Source organism: Cervus elaphus, chromosome 2, assembly GCF_910594005.1.
Source record: "Cervus elaphus chromosome 2, mCerEla1.1, whole genome shotgun sequence".
Taxonomy (NCBI): Eukaryota; Metazoa; Chordata; class Mammalia; order Artiodactyla; family Cervidae; genus Cervus; species Cervus elaphus.
Window position 1 is genome coordinate 38,533,973 of NC_057816.1, and position 21,824 is coordinate 38,555,796.

General features: G+C 35.6%; 1 protein-coding gene across 20 annotated transcripts in view; it reads right to left on the reverse strand.

Annotated features, from left to right (window-relative positions):
- Positions 1 to 21,824, reverse strand: part of DLG2 (discs large MAGUK scaffold protein 2) — a 2,231,561-nt gene that overhangs the window by 1,080,372 nt on the left and 1,129,365 nt on the right. For 12 of the 20 annotated variants that reach the window (XM_043918879.1, XM_043918871.1, XM_043918860.1 and 9 more), the window contains one exon: positions 16,502 to 16,543. The exons of the other annotated variants lie outside the window; for them this stretch is intronic. In XM_043918879.1, the coding sequence (XP_043774814.1) occupies positions 16,502 to 16,543 (42 nt within the window). The remainder of the gene's footprint in view (positions 1 to 16,501; positions 16,544 to 21,824) is intronic. 20 annotated transcript variants of the gene reach the window in all.

Below are 21,824 nucleotides of genomic sequence, written 5' to 3' on the forward strand. Positions count from 1 at the left end.
GGTCTTAGTTAGGGGGATGATGGTAGGAAAAAGGCAAGAAGCAATATAAGAAACATTCTTATTTAACACCTTAGAAACAACTTGGATCCCTGATTCACTCTCATAACACAACACATGCTATTTAGTTGCTCAGTCATGTCCAATTCTTTGTGACCCCATGGACTGTAGCCCACCAGGATCTTCTGTTCATGGGATTTCCAGGCAAGAATATTGGAGTGGGTTGCCATTTCCTTCTCCAAACACAACACATAACTTTTCACTACATTTGTCACATTGACGATGATCTATCCATCTATCTACGTACATATATATTTTCCTTTTCTTTCCTTGTGGAACATTCCCGAAAAAGTAGGGGCCATGCTTCTGTTCTCCACTGTATCCCCATGTCTAATAAAGAGCCTGGAACATAATAAGTGCTCTAAAACAATTTGCTAAAGGCTTGAATGGAAAAGGAAAAACTGAGGAGATAGAATCTGTAAAAATGTGACAGATGCTTTAAAGGCTGAGAAACTGAAGTCAAAAGTAGTTAAAGATTTGAGTCCAGGGAACTGGGCTGAGAAGAGAGAACTTCTAAGACAAAGAAAGCATTTGCTTTAGCTTGACTCCTTCTTTCACTATACTTTCTGTTTCTCCCCTTGTCTCATTATAATTTTAAGTATTCTTTATAGTATCTTATGAAATTTTAACTAAATGATTTCTTAAGGGTTTAACATAGTTTGTTGATTATTCCTCATGGTAAATAGAGTCCATGTGAGGGTTCTAAATTTTCTTTGTAAGCTCCTCTAAAGCAAAGGATTTTTTTTTAAAGGAAGTATTGTTGATATTTTCTACTTCAGTGTATTCTAGGAGGTTTAACCTCCGCCTTGGGGATTTCTATATCCATATAAAAAGTGAAAGGGGTAACAATGTTTTTAAATTTTTAGATATGTTCAAGTTGTGATGACTCTGGAAAAAATGGGTATATGTGCTAAGTAAGCAATGTAGTGAAAAAATAAAAATAAAAACCTTCTTCCATTTATTCATTTATTCAACACTTCCGAGTGTTACTATGCATCCACTGCATTTCTCAGCAATGGGAATATGATAACTAAACAGACAACAATTCCTACCTCATGGAGCTTATATTTCAGTGTGGGGAGGAGTTAATAAGAATGATAAACAGCAATATGTATCATCTATTAAATATTTATGTATGCTAAAGAAAAAGTAGAACAGATAAATGGAATAAAAAGTGTTGGAGTGATGAAATTATTTGATGGACTGGTTGAGGTAAACCTCCTAAAAATAGTCACTCCTTAATAAAGATTTTAAGGAAATGAGAATAAGCCAGCATGAGAAATGACCATTCTATGTGAAAGACTATGGCTAGCTTTGATGACAATATGAAGGCCAAGGTGGCTGAAGCAGAGTGAGAAGAAAGATAGTATAAAATAAGATCAGAAAGTACAGAGATAAGTGAAGGGAGAGTGGAAAGGAGAATTTGCAAGCCTCATAAGCTATTGCAGGCATGTTGGCTTTTGCTCTGAATGAGGTTGGAAGCAATTTCAGAGCAGTGACATGTTTTGACTAATGTTTTAATAAGATCATTCTTGCTGCTGTCTTGAAAGTTTTGACTGTAGGGGGTCAAAGCTGGAAGTGGAGACAATAATTAAGAAATTATTGCAATTATTAAGTTCAAAGGTAATGGTAACTTAGAAAAAATTAATGCACATGAGAAAAAAAACACAACAGTGGCTGGGTTCTGAATATATTTTTAAGAGATTGGATGTGGGTATGAGAGAAAGAGGGGAGGTAGAATGACTCCAGACCCACTGACTAGAAGGCTAGTAACTAGAAGGCTAGAGTAACTAGAAGGCTACATGTACCACTGGCTGAAACAGAGGTTGTAATAGAGCAGGTTTCTTGGGAAACATAAGAAGTTTGGTTCTGGACATGCTAATTTTGAAATATCTTTTAGACATCTGAGTGGAGACATCAAGTGAGCCAGTGGATATACAAGTCTAGCATTTCAAAGAAGATATTGGCATATAACTGGTATTTAAAGACATGATCACTGGCTGAGTTAGTGAAAAAACTCAAAACCAAGTCCTTGAGTATTTCAACATTTACAGTTATCTATTTAATACATAATTTCCTTACTGAACTGTGAAATCTATGAAAGCAAGGAACAAAGTGAAGGAAGTACAAAAAAGAAAGTTGAACATTTATGCAATACAAGTGATGGCAATGAATTTCCACCCAATTTAAACCTGGTAGGAAAAGTAGTAAAGCGAAGAGAGGGGTGATAATAGGAAAATAGACAAGACCAATGAATATAAGAAAAGGTATGAGTCAAAGGATGGTTGGAGCCAAGGTACACATAGACACCTGAGGTTTGTATTGGATTTCATGTGGTTAAAATGCTCATTGGATTTAACATAAAGTATTTAATGTGAGTCAAATACTTAATTTACTATTTTAATCAATCTTAAAAGAATTCTATGATGTGGCTCTAGTCTACACGTAAGTAGACTCAGAAGATAGGGACTTGCTGGAGCTCACTCAGCTAGCAGCGGCACTGTGTGAATCCAGCTAAGGATTCTGCCTCAGAATTCCCTCTCCTAACCACAGATGGGGCAGGGTGCTTGTCCTTTGGTATCAGTTTTCTTTCCTTAGAGCAGGGACTTTAGCCCCTGTGACCTGTGTTAGGGATCAGAAAACCCTCTTTGTCATTTTTTTAAACTAATTTGTCATTGGAGGATAACTGCTTTACAATGTCGTGTTGGTTTCTGCCATACAATAATGTGAACCAGCCATAAGTATACATATATCCCCTCTGTCTTGAACCTCCCTCTCAACCCCTCTCCCCATCCCACCCCTCTAGGTCATCACTGGGCACCAGGTTGAGTTCCCTGTGTTACATAGCACCTTCCCACTAGCTGTCTATTTTCCACGGGGTCGTGTATGTACATCAACGCTGCTCTCTCAGCTCATCCCACCCTCTCCTTTCCCCGCCATGTCCACAAGTCTGTTCTCTACGTCTGTGTCTATTCCTGCCCTGCAGATGGGTTCATTAGTACCATTTTTCCAGATTCCATATATATGCATTAATATATGGCATTTGTTTTTATATTTCTGACTTACTTCACTCTGTATAACAGGCTCTAGGTTCAAGCACCTCAGCTCAACGGACTCAAAATTGTTCCTTTTTGCTGAGTTAATATTCCATTGTATATGCGTATGACAACTTCTTTATCCATTCAATTGTTGATAGACATCTAGGTCGCTTCCATATCCTGTCTATTGTTAAAAAAAAAAAAGTGCTACAGCGAACACTGGGGTACATGTATCTTTTTGAATTATGGTTTCCTTAGGGTATATGCCCAGTAGTGGGATTGCTGAGTCATAGCGTAGTTTTATTCCTAGTTTTGTTTTGTTTTTTTTTTCTTTTTTAAGGACTCTTCATACTATTCACCATAGTGGTTGTTTCAATTTATATCCCCAACAACAGTGCAAAAAGTTTCCCTTATCTCCACATTCTTTCCAGCATTTGTTGGAAAACCCTCTTCTTATTCTCTGTGTTCCTACCCTTCAATGTCTGTGGTGAAGAAGTCAGTGAAGTCTTGGTGAAAGTTCCATTCTGCCTCAAAGAATCTGAAGAGAGTTAAAGAAAGGTTTTGTTCATGCTAGGGCAAGATCATGTCAGGAAGTAGCTCTATCCTGGGTTCTACTAAAAGCAAGAAAATTCAGGGGGACTGTGCTAGGGCATGGATCCAGTGCCCTATCTTCATAATCTCATAAAACTACTAGTAAATTAGACGATTAGACAATTAGCAGTTAGAAATGCAGAGCTGAAGATCCAGAGGAAGATGATAGCTAGAGGTACAAACTTGGGGAACTATCATCCTGGTTAGGATGGCTGTCCATCTAGAAGAAATATGTTCTTACTACCAACTGAACTTAGGAAAATGTCCAGCCAGTGAGAGGCAACTGTGTAAATGTCGAGTGGAAGAATCACTTTGGGTGTGGAAAATAGTGCCAACCTCTTTGGAAAAGCTTGATAGTTTTGTAAAAAGTTTAATGCGTATCTACAGCGTGACATAGCAATTCCACTTCTAGGCATTTATCCAACTTACATGAAAGCATATGCTAATTTAAAGATAGTATATGAAAAAAAAAAATAATAAAGATAGTATATGAAGTTCATAACAGTTTATTTGTAATAGCCAAAAACTGGGAATAAAACAAATGTCCATCAACAGATGAATAGATGAAGTGTGTGATATTCATATGATGAAATACTACTCAACAATAAAAAGGAATGAACTACTCGTATGAGCAAAAGCATGGACGAATCTCAGAATAATCAGGCTTAGTGAAATAAGCCAGACAAAAATAGCATATACCGGATGATTCCATTATGGTTCCATTTATATAAAGTGCTAGAAGATGTATACTATCTATAGTGACAGAAAGCATATCAATTGTTGACTGGTAGTGGACACAGTGAAAGGAGGGAAAGTTGACGAAAGAGCACAAGGAAATTTTAGGGCTTGGTAGACACCTTCACTATCTTGATAAAGTGATAGCTCTATAGATGGAGATGTATGTAAAAATCTATCAAATTATACACTTTAAATATGTGCAAATTATTTTATGTCATTATACTTCAATAAAGTTGTTAAAACAAGAATTAAAAGGATACTTGTCATCTAAATCTTCAATGTTTTTGGTTTTCTTAAAAATGGGAGGGTTTTAAAGCAGGCAAAATGACTTCACAAAAAGGAAGTATAAAATAATGAAGAAGCAGACACTAGGACAATTTAGCCAAAACTTCTATTTCATTTTTTTTTTTATTCTTTCTCTACCTAACTTCTGTTCTTCTCTTCCCTCTCACCTACAGCAGTTTTCCTAATGAAATTTCACACCTGTCCATTTCTGACACCATTTAACCTTTTAATAACAGTGAAAATATTTTGGGAATGTGTTTCTGTCTGGCCTTCATTACAAGTGGATCAATAAAGAATTTAAGAAAACCCAATCAATTCTATTTTCTTTTCCATTTTATTTAGTTGGTTTTGTAACAGAAACAGATTTAACCTGGTACTTAATTTTGATTTCAGAAATTGATTTTTACTCTATGTTTTGCTGTTGCTTAGGAAACAAAGTGTCAAAGTCTATACTCTAAACTATTAGTCTCAGCAATCTTTGGAAGACAAACTCTTCCAAGAGATCTTGGGACTACTTTGAGTTCCCTTTCTTTCTCCAAATGGAAGGTAATTAGAGGTGTGTGTTTTCACAATTTGGAAGGAAAAAAAAGAATATCACTAAGGATCATGCATGCAACAATACATACTAGAACCTCATCACACTTTCCATTGAGCATGAAAAGGGCATATTCAAAAATATATTCAAGGACTTAATAGCAAATCTAAATTAGGACTCCATATCCAGGAACATTTGGGAATTTAACTGCATCATGTTGGAAAGTCTTCCCTGATGGGGAAAGGCTGCTTCAGATTCAGGTATGTGGGCCAAAATGATCAATTTGTTTCCTGTCGGCACAGCTCAAATTACATTCTTGACTCTGTAACACTGAGCTCTTTCCAGCACATCCATTAAGGGAACTTGGCTCAAGTTGAGGATATCTGTAAGACCTAGTCTATGAGAGCAACCATAACCCTCGCCAAGGGAATATGGAACACTGGGTTCTGAGCAGCAGGGCCTCATCTCAGCACTGAATAAGCCTGTTGATCAAACCCACGCCAGATATCTCTGGGCATTTGGATAGGCCAGATTCAAACCCCCTCAGCTCATTCAAGAAGCTCCATGGACCACATTTTAAATAATTTTATTTAGAAACATGAATAAATAGTTATTCACCAGAGATAAAGAATAGATGGCAAGTAGTTATGTGAGGAAATAATATTTAGTATAAGTATTAGAATCAAGCAGGCCTGACCCAGACATGATTTCAACCTAAAAAGACATCAGCATATGGTGTTTTTTCCTCACAGTGTTCTAAGAATCTAGTTCATGTAATTCACATAATGATGATAAATGATATTTAGCAATTATTTGATACGTACAAGACTTTGCCCTAAGTGGTTTATATGCAGTTCATACCTCATTACAACTCTTCCAGGTCAGAAACTAACTTCACCCTTTTGATACAGATCTCCTAAAGGGTCCCTGTTTTGGTCTTTGTGCTGTAAATATACCAAGAGCACACCCTCCTCAGGTCTTACAACTTGCTCTAGCTTCTGCCTGGAATGCTCATTCTGAGATAGCCACAGGATCATTCCTTCGTCTCCTTCAAGTCTTTGCTAAAATGCACCTTTACAATGAAGTCTTTTTGTTGTTGTTCTCTTTTTGTTTTTCAACACTAAATGTATTAGCACCTAAAGATGACTCACTGGAAAAGTCCCTGATGCTGGGAAAGATCGAGGGCAGAAGGAGAAGAGGGCATCAGAGGATGAGATGGCTGGACGGCATCACAGATGCAATGAACATGAACTTGGGCAAACTCTGGGCATGGTGAGGGACAGGGAGGCCTGGCATGCTGCAGTCCATGGGGTCACAAAGAGTTGGACACGAATGGGCAACTGAGCAACAACAACATCATTTTCACTTATTTCCTCTCCCACCATCCACATTAGAATACAAGTTCTATGAAGGCAAGGAATTTGACTTTTTTAGCCTGATAAGTACTTATCAAATAATTGGAAGTGGTAAGTAGAACTGATGTGGCTTTAAGGAACAATCCCTTCTTATCATAAATGAGGTTAAAGGCAAAAGCAAAATGTTTAAATCATTGTTCATAGTTTAAGATTAACCACTGCTGCTGCTGCTGCTAAGTCACGTCAGTCGTGTCCGACTCTGTGTGACCCCATAGACGGCAGCCCACCAGGCTCCCGTCCCTGGGATTCTCCAGGCAAGAACACTGGAGTGGGCTGCCATTTCCTTTTCCAGTGCATGAAAGTGAAAAGTGAAAGTGAAGTCGCTCAGTCGTGTCCAATTCTTCGCGACCCCATGGACTGTAGCCTACCAGTCTCCTCCGTCCACTAGTTTTGGTAATAAATCATGTTCAGATAATTTCATCTAAACTTACTTTCAAAACAAAAGGTTAAATAATTTAATGAAGTGGGCCATTCTTGACAGTTTATTAGCAGGTATTAGCTGCAAAAATAGTATGTGACAGCTTAGGCTTTGTTTTCCTGAAATTTCCAATCTTAGGAGAGAAAATATATAATCGAAGACAATTAGAAGACAATATGTTAAACAGATACTTTTCATTTATTCCATTCATTCATTAATCTAACAAAAGACTACCTTCATGTGCAAGACATTCTGGGTGAGACCCAGGAAATATAGAAGTAAGCAAGATATACTTCCCTACTTCAAGGAGTTTAGAGTCTGGTAGAAGAAGCAGGATTTTCTACAAGATAAAACCTGTTCAATGAATAAAACTTGGTAAATGGAATAAAATGTGCTAAAATTGAATAAAAAGATTAAATGTTTTGAGAGTTCATAAGAGGGAAGATTTTCAAAGGCAGTATGTCATGAAGCACTAAACTGAATATAATCAAATGCCAAACTGCATGGCAGAGACGATAAAATGCTATTGCCTATCACTCCTGCAACTGACATACACCAGGGATCTTGGTAAGCTTTCATGCAGAAAATAACATATGCCAAGACTCATATTTCTCTTAGTTCCCCGTGAAAGGGCACTGAACATTAAACAGAATACAGCCCTGAATGATGTTCCCAGCTGTTCCTGAAAGCAATTTGATAACCTCAGTTTTGCTCTTCACTCCCAGGTTTTACAAACAAACTAAAAAGAAAGTCTAATATTAGTTTTCCAAAGGTTAAATTTATCATTGAATTCATGCAAAACTGATGGAATACAATGGAATCTAAAGAATGCAAGCTGTCACATCACATGTGAAGTATTACCTTCTAAAAAACAGAGACAAACAGAATGCAATCTATATTTCAACCATTTGTCTAATTTTTTTCAGATGGAACAAGTGCTGCTAATTATTATTAAAAAAAAAACTAAAACATTATATAAAACAAAAGTGAAATTTATCTGTGATTCTGATATCCACGTAAAGGCTAGAAAATTGGTGTTGTTCTTCTGTATATAGGTGCACACATAGATGCAGCAATAAATGTGGCAACTGGTGTGACTACAGGTTATAATTTGCATAACACATTAGCCATTATAGCGAGAAATTGGACCGTCAATCTGTGTGCTTCAAAGACATGATTCCTTTTGGCTGCGTGCTATTCCATCTCACGGTTGTGCCCTCGGTTATAAACAATCCCATGATAAAATAGGTATACAAAAATGTTAATTTGCTTTCCTGATTATTTCCCTAGGATGAATTCCTAGAATAAGACTAAAACGGTGACAGCATTTTGAGTCTCTATGAAGTGTTGCCAAATTGCCTTCCAAAATGTTACATGATATAAATCCTGTCCAGCAGCACCCTGGAGTGAACATCCTCCCCTACTCTTGGCAACTGGAGCACTGCCATATTCTTTTTATAAAAAATGCATATTTCTATCTTTTATTTAGATTATTTTGAATAACTGATTTAGAATATTAAAAAACTTATTTGAATTTATCTTAATATTTAGCTGTGTAGGATGTTGGTGGTTTTTCTACCGATTTGTAAGAGCTCTCATAGTTAAAATATAATTGTTTCATTTGTGGCCTTGCAGTTTTTTATATTTTATACATATATTTAAAAATTCTTATGTAGACAAACCTATTTTTTTGTGTGTAAGCTCTTCGATTGTATTCATGATTAGAAACTCCTCAAAACTGAAATCAGTTAAATACTAACTGTTCATGGTTTTATTTTTATATTAGTCTATTAATACATATGAAATTAGCTTGGTGTTTGACTACAGAAATAACTGATCATGTTTATTGAATAAAGATTATTTGCCAAACAATATATTAAATTAATTATTTGTGTGTGTTAGTCACCCAGTCATGTCCAATTCTTTGCAACCCCATGAACTATAGCCCACTAGGCTCCTGTGTCCATGGAATAAATTGTCTGTTTGATTCCCATAACCATTTTATGACTATTATTAATACTTATATTAATATATATTGGCACTAACTCTTTAATTATAATTACTGTCCCTGTTTTATACATGAGGAAACTAAAGTTCAGAGAGGTTAATTTGTTTACCCAAAGTTATATGACTAGTAAGTGATATAGCTGGTGTTTGAACTCTGAAAGCCTGTTCTCTTAAGTATTCTTTATACTAGTAGGAATGGCTCTAACTGTATTTCTTAGAAAATTACCAATTTTCTGAGCCCCAAGTCTTGAATAATCTATTTGTTTTTCTCTGATTTACATTAATTCTTTCATCATATATGACATTATTTTCTACACTAACCTCTGTTTCACAGTTAGCCATTTTATTGAATTGGTCTGTCAGCCAATTTTTGAGTCAGCACTACACCATTTGTTAATTGTTACAGCTTTGTAATGCTTATTAATGTATATGTGCAGTAGGAAAAATAGCCCATTCACCATTCTATACTTTGACAGCTAACATTACTCTTACCATCCATTTATTCCTCTAGAAAAACAGAATCTTTCTGTTAGGTTTAAATGCTTTATTAACTGGTCTATGATGAACTGTATTAAATATGGATAGAAATTAACATTTTTCAATATCACATTTCATCTGCAGGAATATGGGTTATCATTTATTCAAATACCCTTTGACATCAATCAGTAAAATTTTATAATTTTCTTCATCTATGTCATGCATAGATGGAAATAGATTTATTCCAAGGTATGTTGTATTTTTTGCTGCTGTTGTAAATGGAATATTTAAACCCATATTTTCTCTTTATGGAGGTAATTAGGGAAGTAACTGATTGTTTACTGCTTCTCTTACATCAAGCACATCTTTAGTTTTGGGGAAAGAACAGAAATTAATCTTCTGTCAGATATACCTCATTCTGCTTCATGTCATATTTCAGTGTTCAGAAATTTCAAATAACGTTAAAGCATAACAGTAATAACAATTACTTTCTTTTCCTTTAATTTTCATGGGGATTCTTTTAGTATTTCAACAATAAGTACAGGAAAGATTGTTAATCTGGGATAGTTATTATTTATAGTGTCAAACGTAGATTTTTATTTTTATTTTTCTAAGAGATTCTATCACGAATGAGTGTTAAATTGTATTAAATGCCTTTAACATGTATTAGAATGATAGTTTCAAATTTTATTTTAGATGTTATGATTTATGGTAATAGATTCCTAATTAAACCATCTTTGTCTTCCAGGGATTCATTCCTACTTATTCTTTTTAAATGATTCTTCACTGATGTTAAATTTTGTTGGGTGCATTTTATTTAGGATATATTCATTCTTATTAATGAGAATAGGTCATAGTATTATTTTTATGCTTGTCTGTTTCTACATCCAGATAATTTATAAAGTGAACAAATAAATTAACAAATGGCCAATTATATTGGGTTTGCCAAAAGGTTTGTTCAAGTTTTGCTCTAAGACGTTATGGAAAAATGAACATTTTGGCCAACCCAGTACTTGGAGGATTTGCTAGATAAAGCATTCCAAGAATAAAAACTTAATATTTGTACTATACATAGTATAGTATGAATATATAATATTCACATTTATAAAAATATATGATACTTAGGTATCATATAGCTCTCAGATTGGCTCACTTAGGGATGCCCTGTACTTTAGTTTTTCTATTAGGGAAAATGTTATTACATTCACTTAATGAATATATCCATGAACTGTACCACCTTAATGCCATTTATATCAAACATAAACAAATGAGTGTGGGCCAGTTATTTATCAAATATATAAAATTTAACTTTTACAATAGTACAATTATTTACTCATATATTCAAGAAGTTTTATTGAGTATGTATCATGTGTCAGCTACTTCTCTAATGCTCATGGTACTGTGAGAAATAAGACATGTGAGGTTCTTGTCCTTGTAAAGCTATTCTTTGATATATATGAAGAATGTAATGCTGATCAAAGAAAGCAATTTGCCCAAATCCACATATGCTATAAATGGAGAAATTATTTTACTGTGCTACCCTATAAAATTTTCAGTGGATAATTTTTCAGAAAATAGGTTCCATATATGTGTAGTATTTCATAATCAGTTTGATCTAAAGGCAGTAAAGTCAATAGGATAACCCTAGGAAATTTCTTTAATTCGGCAAGGCTGCAAATCCTATCAGTTCACTAGAACTGCACTGTCAGAAATAAGAAAAAATAGAAAAATTGTAACAATATTGACTTTTACTCCTCAAAGGCTAGGAGTTATAACTATTCCTCTTCCTGTCCTTATATTTCAGACTATACACACACTCATTTTAACATCCCCAAAGCATTTCAAGGTAGGAATCATTATTTCCACTTTAGGCTTGATAAAATGGAGACTCAGAATTTAAAATAAATTGGCCGATGTCATGTAGCAAGTAAAGGATCTAGATCTCAAATCTAGGGCAGTTTCTCTTCTATGCCTTTCCCAATGTATGTATATTAACTGCAAGAGTATTATGTGAAGACTGTGTTTCTAAAATTTTTTAATTTGAGTTATGCTTTTAGATATTTTTTTAAATGGCCAGAAATGAGAAAAAAAAGTTAATTGGCTTGCCAATCAATCATAAATAGGCAGAAGTCCAAAAATGATGAAGAAACTGATCATGTATAATGGGCTCGATATTGTCATGACTTCATAAAAGCACTGATAAAAGAATAAGCCTTGAAAAAGAATTCAAAAGTAATTTAAGGAGTAAAAAACCTAAGGATAAAAGTTAACTGGTAGGGCTTTATCACAATTCTATTGAACCAATCCATTCTGAAATTTTCTTTTTGGAGTAGAGAAGGGTACCAGTTTATAACTTTTCAAAGGTACAAGCAGGCTTCCCTTGTGGCTCAGCTGGTAAAGAATTCACCTGTAATGCAGGAGACTTGGGTTCAGTCCCTGGGTTGGGAAGATCCCCTGGAGAAGGGAAAGGCTACCCACTCCAGTATTCTGGCCTGGAGAATTCTATGGACTGTATGTATAGTCCTTGGGGGTCGCAAAGAGTCAGACATGACTGAACGACTTTCACTCCACTTCTGATACATGAAACTGAGTTCTGAGAGAGAAGCAACCACATTTTACTTATTGTTGGGTTCCTTGTAGCTGGCACAGCACGTGCTACATAACAGTCATTCAGTCAATACTTGGGTAAATGAATAAATGAGCCTCTAGATGGAAATCAGTGCAAACAATGGAAAGACCCCAGAAAGACAGTCACTTTCCTGAATCTGATTGTGCTATTAATGGTCATTACTGTTGAACAGAGTTTTAAGTTTCTTTTTTTTTTTTTTGACATAGAACACAAATTTATGGTTATCAAAAGGGAAAGGGAGGGATAAATTAGGAGTATGTGATTAACTGATGCCAACTATTATACATAAAATAGAAGAAAGAGCAACAGAGATTTAGTATACAATGCAGGGAACTACATTCAATATCTTATAATAGGCTACAGTGGAAAACAATCTGAAAAATATAATTGAATCATTTTTCTGTATATTTGGAACTAACACAATATTGTAAATCAACTATAAAAAAAGAAAAGAAAAGAAAAGAAAAGTGCTGATATTATTAATTGGAGATCATAGAATTTTAGAGTTAATAAAAACCTGTGGGGTCATTTAGCTCTGCCTCTTTATTTCCCCGTTTAAGCAAATGACCCCACAGGTTTTTATTAACTCTAAAATTCTATGATCTCCAATTAATAATATCAGCATTTTTCTTTTCTTTTCTTTTTTTTTTTTTTTTACAGATTTCTTACCCATCAGAGAGGAGAAGCTCCCACTTGTCAAGACTCCCCCCTAGGCTGTCAGGGACTCTGACCACAAATTAAACCACTTAGAGCCTTTCTGGAAGCAATCACCACAGATCCTGTATCCCCGTTTTCCTTAGGTAGTCTTTTTAATCACTATAAAATAATGATTCTAAAAATTTTTTTCCATGATTTACTAATAGTGCAAATAAACATATACAAGAGCTGAAATTAACTGACAGAGTGACGACTGTGCTTTTAAACATGCATATAAATCTAATTTTCTAGAAAGAAGAAACATTACCCAGTATCTCTAATGTCCTACTTGTCCAACAACTGAGGAATGACCCAATGTTAACAAGCTAATGCAGCTATCCTTCTTGCACAAGGCTATAAAGTCATGAGGAGTCACTTTTCCACACTTAGGGCAAAATATTTACTCCATTTAGAGGGATGCCAGTTTGGTTCCACAGAAATAAGAAAATAATTATGAACAGCTTCACTGCGTAATACTTTTTTAGTTTTTCTTTTCTTTAACACTAAAGTGGAAAGGACTACATCATCACCCACTAGAGATTAGAAATGCAAAAATTCAATGAAGTTTCTCTGTGTTGACTTTAGCTGAGCAGGACTGTAGCAGGCTGCTTAACAACCAGCCCTGATCTTTGTAGGAACAGTCATAGAATCTACAAAGAGTTCAGCAGGCCCACCCATAAAAATCACACACCTGGTGTTATGGCAACACAGAAGGAAGAGTGTACCAAATCCTAGAAACATAAGGGCTAACTCTAGGAACTGACAGACCCACAAGTGGGGGTAGGTACTTGTTATGTGTGCTAAGTCACTTCAGTCGTGTCCAACTCTGCAATCCCCATGGACTGTAGCCCACCAGGCTCCTCTGTCCATGGGAGTCTCCAGGCAATAATACTGGAGTGGGTTGCCACGCCCTCCTCCAGGACATCTTCCCTACTACCCAGGGATAGTACCTGCGTCTTTTAGGTCTTCTGTAATGGCAGGTGGCTTCTTGACCACTAGCGCCATCTGGGAAGCCCAAGTATTTGTTATGTAGTTTCCTGGAGACTTCCCTGATGGCTCAGACGGTAAAGCGTCTGTCTACAATGCGGGAGACCTGGGTTCGATCCCTGGGTGGGGAAGATCTCCTGGAGAAGGAAATGACAACCCACTCCAGTATTCTAGCCTGAAAAATCCCATGGAGGGAGGAGCCTGGTAGGCTACCGTCTATGGGGTCACAAAGAGTCAGACACAATTGAGCGACTTCACTCACTTAATTTACTTTTATTGGTTACAAAGTAACCTTCAGAGAGAGAAATAGAATGTCAGAAGAAGAAAAGACCAAAGATCTCTGAGCCAGCCCGCTTGCCCTAGAGACAAAAACCTAGGTCTCAGAGAGGTTCATATCTTGCCCAAGGTCATACCCAGGAGCCAAGCCAGGTCACAGACTTTGCTGTCTACTTCCCAGGGCAACATTCTTTTCTTTGTTGCTCGGACAGAGTTGTACTTCTACAATATTCCTCATTGGATTTGTTCTCTGAGAATACAGTTGCTCAGAATAAGGATAGCTCAAGAACAGAACCACATTTTACTTATTGGTGGGTTCCTAGTACCTGACATAATGCATGCTACATAATAGCCATTCAGTTAAGAGTAGGATAAATGCAGGAATGAGCCTCTGGAGCCCTAGAGAAATCAGCGCAGATGATTGAAAAACACTGGAAAGACAGATCCAGATGCTAGGTCTGATTCTGTGACTAATTGTCAAGGAGTCAGGGTACAGTCCATTCTCCTCAGAAATTTCAGAGACATTTAAAGAGGAGGAGGAAGGATAAAAGAGAAAGTGGCAATAACTTGAGAGCTTGGGCTCAATTTAATCTGAACATTAAAAATAGATATGGATTATCAACACTATATCATAAAATGTCTTCTCCCAAAATAGATAAATGGATATATAAGATGTGGTATACAGAAGTAGATATATATTATGTATATGTATATATACACACACAATGGAATACTCAGCCACTAAAAAACTGAAATTTTGCCATTTGTAGAAGGATGGGAGAAATAGGTGAATGGAATTAAGAGGTATAATTCTCCAGTTATAAAATAAATAAGCCATGGGAACATAATATATACCATAAGCATTATAGTCAATAATATTTTAATAAATTTGTATGAGAACAGATGGTTACTAGAGTTACCACAATGATCATTTCATAATGTATGTAAATGTCAAATCACTATGAAATATACCTGAAACCAACATAATACTGTACATCAATAAAACATTTGGTAAAATTTTTTGAATATATATTTCAATAAAAACTTCAAGATGATGGTATAGCAAAGGGACTTGGTGTCACAAGAAGGACTAAAAATAAACACTCCTCACTTACAGAATCTACTGGATTTATGATCACTGCCCAAATTCAGAGAACATTCCAAGTGGAATGTTCTTGGCTGCTGGAATACCCCTATGTGTAGAATATAACAGTGAAGTCAATCCAAATAGGACATCATCACACATCTGATCCATTCTCATTACCATGGACCCACAGCAGGATACGCTGCCTGCTTTGGTAACTCAGAGTTCTTTTGTACAACAAACTGTGATTACTTCATAAAGGTCACTTCTCCCAAATCCCTGGAAACCATGGCACACCAACCCACCAAGATCACAGAAGCAATTAAAAGTGTTTAACCGGGAAGGTTGCCAGGACCAGATGGCTTCTGCCAGTGGGTTTTTGTTTTTGTTTTAAACTGCACAACACTAGGGAAACAGCATTTATTTGCCTCATATTTATTTTCTAGTTTTTTTTTTCATATTTATAAAATAATGCACTCATCATAGGGATTCTCATTACACGGACATTAGAATGTGGGTCATGAGAGACAATGAGAGATTCTTCCCCCTGCCCCCATCATGTCCATTGTGGTTCAAATCAGCTCAAAGTTTGCCGTATATACTCTACTAGTATGAATGCATATAAAATCCTACTTCTGTGAAGTAAAGGGTTCTTCAAGAGCTTTTGGAATTAGACTATAGAATAATCTATATACTAAGAAAGGGGTCAGACGACCTTTAACAAAATGGTCACTTTGTGCTACAAAAATACTCTGCACCCCTAATTTTGTAGTTTACAATTGTCAAACACTACCATTTATTATCTATAAGATAATTATTAATATATCAGATAGCTTTATTTAACTGAGATAAGGATTCAGCTTAGAAGGTTATTTAAATCATACCAACATAGGGTGGCCATGGATCAAATCCTGGATCTGATGTTTCCTGGTTTTTTTTTTTTTTTTTTTTTTGGTTCTTTTTTCAGCAAATTGACCTTGGGAAAACCATTATCTCTTCTGACCTTTGGAGATTATCATTGTCTATAATTAAAACAGTATGATATTTGCACATTTAAAGTACAAAAAAAAAAAGGTTTAGAAAAAGACCCAAATATATATATATAATCATATATGTGTGTATGTATATATATATATATATATATATATATATAAAATTTGGTGTATGATAAAGCGGCATCTCAAGTCAGTGAGAAAGAATAAATTTATAATAAATAATACTGAGACAACTGGGTAGTCACTTGGAAAAAGATAAAATTAGATCAGTACCTCACATCGTACACTAGAATAAACTCCAAATGGATCAGAGAGCTGGATGTAAAAAAGAAAAAAAAAAGAAAACATGATTAATTCCTTAAAACATAAGATAGGAGAAAGCTTTTGTAAACATGACTCAAAAATCCATGAGCAATAACATATATATACATATATGTGTGCATGCATGCTAGGTTACTTCAGTCATGTCAAACTCTTTGCAACTCCAAGGACTGTAGCCCGCCAGGCTCCTCTGTCCATGGGATTCTCTAGGGAAGAATACTGGAGTGGGTTGCCATGCCCTCCTCCAGGTGATCTTTCCAACCCAGGGATCGAACCAGCATCTCTTATGCCCCCTGTGTTGGCAGGCAGGTTCTTTACCACTAGAGCCGCCTGGGAAGCCCACATATATGTGTATATATATGTATAATATGAGCAATAAAACCACATATATGTGTATATATATGTATAATATGAGCAATAAAACCACATATATGTGTATATATATGTATAATATGAGCAATAAAACCACATATATGTATATATCTATGTTTTTCAAAATATGAATAGCAAACTATAAAAATATACTTGCAACTTAGGAATAGGCACAAAGAAATAATACTTTAACACAGAGAAAGCCCCTAGAAATCTGGCAGGAAAATACCAAAGGCCCAAGAGAACAGTGGGCAGCCTACACCCAAAAAGAAAAACAAATGTCTTCAAACATATGAAAAGATCCATAATATCACTTACAAGAGAAGTAAAATTCTACTAAGATACTCTTTCCTACTATTTGATTGACAAAAATGTGAAAGCTTTTTAACAATTTAGTTGATAAGAAGAAACAAGGATTCTCCTATATTGTTAGTGAGCATGCAAAGCATTACAACTTGTATGACAGTGCATTTGACAATACCTAACAAAATTACATGTATGTTTTCCTTCTAATCCAGAAATCTCATTTCTAGGAACCTACTCTATGATCACACCTCTATAAATTCCAAAGAGCATGTCTACAAGGCTATTTGTGACAACACTGTATATAATAGCAAAAGACTAAAGAATTTCAAATAATCAACAGAGAATTTATTGAATAAGCCATGGTCATCTACCTAAAAAGGTGCTATGTGGTTATAAAAAAGGATGAAGAAGATCTCTGCAGAGAGTTATAGAATAATTTAAATATATTTAACAAGTGAAATAGTAAGCAAGATGCTTATCTTTCTCATTAGGAAGGAAGAAATTAATAAACACACACATAAACATGCATCTCACTACTTTTGTAGTAAGAAATGCCAAATAGTAAACAAGCAATAATAATAATTGGTAACAATGTAAGCCCACCAGTGAAAATCATTTTGTCTAGGATAGACTATTTTAGTTTTAAACTTGCTTTATTATACATATACATATGTTATTTTTAATGTACAAAGATTTAGATATTCTTAAAAGCTTTTAAAGAATCACTTCAGTATGTGACTATGTTACTTGTTCTCTGATAAAATAAGATTAACTTTCAATCAATACCTAAGTATTTCAAAAGTTATGAATTGCAATTATTTTAAGTAATTCATTTCCTTCTCAAAAGTGTCCTGCTTGGACAATGAATTATATATGACTACGCCTACAGGGGACTGGGAGAAATGGATAAAAAAAATGAAAGCAATACCTCTCTGCTGTATCTTTTACCACAGTTATTACTTTTAAATCCTGTGTATATACAAATAAATAAACTTTAAGAGAAACAAAACAATAAATTCTAACAATGCAAACTGAAACAACCTAGTCTGTCTATCAGATTACTAGTTTAATCTCAAAGAAAAAAATAGTTATTTCGAGTGACTTTTAAATACAGTTCATTTTATTTTGAGTGCCTTCTAAGGAAAAACTGCAAAAAAGCCCTATATTTTATTCAATGGTTTGTTTATTTGTATTGTTAGGGCTGCAATTTTGACACTATTTGGTCTATCAGGCAGAATAAAGCAAATGAGCAAAAGTATCATTAAGAAAACAAGCATCTTAGTGTAAAAGAAAGGAATTACAAAGTCAAGGAGTTCTAACGAAATGCTATGTAAGGTTAGATTTGAATTGGAAATACCATTAGCTACTCATGACATTTATATATATATGCTGCTGCTGCTAAGTCGCTTCAGTCGTGTCTGACTCTGTGCGACACCACAGACGGTAGCCCACCAGGCTCCTTTGTCCCTGAGATTCATCCAGGCAAGGATGCTGGAGTGGGTTGCCATTTCCTTCTCCCTTATATATACATATCTATACTTTTTTTTCACTGTTCACTAAAAGGACCTAAGAAACAATAACACACTAGTGGTCAGGAGCATAACTAACACCGAGATCTTGGTTTCTAATGATCATTTTCTACTAAATGGAGTCAGAATACCTTGGAGAGATGACTAATTTTATATGTGGGGCGGGAAAAGTTCCAGAACATGAAAGCCAATTTGAAGGGGTCCTTCTTGAACAAATTTGGACATCAAAGAGAATACTGCTACTTTTTTTTTTCAATTGAAAGAGAACATTTGCCATCCTTAAAGCTGATATTTTATATTAACTTCTTGTTCTAAGGGAAATGTATTAAGTCATCCTGCATTCACACAACTAACATCTTAAGACAATGAAGAAAAACATATTATAGAAAAATGCCCTGTAGAAGAAATAACAGAATTAGACCAAGTGAGCTACAGAGACCAAATGTGGCAAAATGCCAACAGATGGTGAATAAGGTAAAGTTGTATAATGGTGTTGTTTACTGCTCTTTCAACTTTTCTCTAGGTTTTTAATTATTCAAGATAAAAATGGGGGGAAAGCTCAGTGTTATGGGGAAACTTTGAGAGGTTTAGATTACAACATACTAAAGATATAAGATTCAAATGTAATTCATGAACCATGATTGGATCCTGGTTTGGTAAAAAGACAAAATACTATAAACAGTTGAGGAGGACAGTTGGGGAACCTGTATATGAACTGGATATTAATAATACTGGAAAGTAATCATTAATTGTTTATTTTCTGGTAATGCTGTCAAGGTTATGTAGGAGATAAATATTGAAGCCATTCTGTCTGCAAGTTACCTTCAAATGGTTCTGTGAAAATAATTACAGTTGTTTACATGGATCAGGGAAGATAAATTAATAGATTGATAATTTCATAAGTAGATAATACACATATGGTATATTGCTAACAATTGTTGAATACCAAAACTATCAATGTTCATTATACTATTCTTTCAATATTGTAGTAATTTTTAAAATTTGTTTTTGATAAAATGCTGAAAAAAATTAAAATCAAAGACAATATTGGGGGGTTTAACAAAATTACATATAAATAAAGTATACAATTTGCACACATAGTTGTGCCATCTTAAGATTCAGTTCAGTCGCTCAGTTGTGTCCGACTCTTTGCGACCCCATGGACTATATAGCATGCCAGGCCTCCCTGTCCATCATCAACTTCCGGAGTTTACTCAAACTCATGTCTATCGCATCAGTGATGCCATCCAACCATCTCATCCTCTGTCATCCCCTTCTCCTCCCACCTTCAATCTTTCTCAACATCAGGGTCTTTTCCAGTGAGTCAGTTCTTCACATCAGGTGGCCTAAGTATTGGAGTTTCAGCTTCAGCATCAGTCCTTCCAATGAACACCCAGGACTGATTTCCTTTAGGATGGACTGGTTGGATCTTCTTGCAGTCCAAGGGACTCTCAAGAGTCTTCTCCAACACCACAGTTCAAAAGCATCAATTCTTCAGTTCTCAGCTTTCTTTATAGTCCAACTCTCACATCCATACATGACTACTGGAAAAACCATAGCTTTAACCATAGCTTTGTTGGTATCTTAAGATTCAACTTCTAAATAAATGCTGTTTTACCCTCTTCCTCTACTATCCTACATTTTATAACACAGAATGTCATTAACATGGGGAGGAAATTGGGGCTGCCTTACTGGGTTGAGTGAACAACTTTGGGTTTAAGGAAAATGAGATTAAGAAGGCTGAATTACTATAAAATGGTCCCTTGACTTCCCTGTGTTTTAATTGGATCTTGTTGGCTAGTTCCATATTTCCCAAAGGAGGGGAGAAATGTTGATTTTCCCACCCTCTGTTTTAGCCCTTCCATTTAAACTCAGCCAAGTGAAGAATACCAGTAATCCTTGTGCACTTCCCCTCCACACAGCAAACTTCCCACGCACACACCCATGGTGCACTAATCTAACACACTGATTAAAGACTCCAATTACCATACTCATAACTCATGCTGCCACTGCAGCCAGAATTGCTGTTACTATCTAAGATGAATACCTTGTTAACACTCTCAATTTTGCCCCATCACTGAGTCCTTGTCCTGGGATTAGATGAAGACATGTTCTAGCAATTTAGCTCTTTTTTTAAAGTACTGTGTTTCCCACATTTACTTATGTTAAAAACATTTTTACCAACTAAAATATTTAGAATATAAATGTAACTTAAAGTTTCACATATTCAATCAAGTCCCAGATTTTCCTTTGCTACTTCATTTTGCTTTAAAATCTTAATCCTTGCCATTTTCTGTTCCAGAACTATTATGCTTTGCTCTAGAGTAAACAGAAAGAGAGAGAGGCTAATTCATAGATTGATTCATAGATATAAAGTTATTAAGACATTTGAATCAAGTTGCAACTTCCTAGTTCACCTTCAAGTACCAGCTGATATGATATTTCCCTTGTAAGTCTGCTCAAACACATAGGCAAATACCAAACTCATCTATACCCCAGTAATTAGCACATCACAAGGACAAGAAAGAAAGCTGAGGGCTGAAGAATTGGTGTTTTTGAACTGTAGTGTTGGAGAAGACTCTTGAGAGTCCCTTGGACTGCAAGGAGACCCAACCAGTCCATCCTAAAGGAAATCAGTCCTGAATGTTCATTGGAAGGACTGATGCTGAAGCTGAAACTCCAATACCTTGGCCACCAAATGAGAAGAGCTGACTCATTGGAAAAGACCCTGATGCTGGGAAAGACTGAAGGTGGGAGGAGAAGGGGACGACAGAGGATGAGATGGTTGGATGGCATCACCGATGCGATAGACATGAGTTCGAGTAGGCTCAGGGAGTTGAAGATGGACAGGGAGGCCTGGCGTTCTGTGATTCATGGGGTCGCAGAGCGCTGGACACGACTGAGCCACTGAACTGAACTGAACTGAGGACAAGTAAGGGCTCTTTAAATATTTCTTGAGTGAATAAAGTATCCATCCCTATGATATTTACCATTCTACTTACTATGCTATGGCATAACTATTTCTACATACCAGTTTCCCTTCCATGGAGCTAACATTGAATATTTTC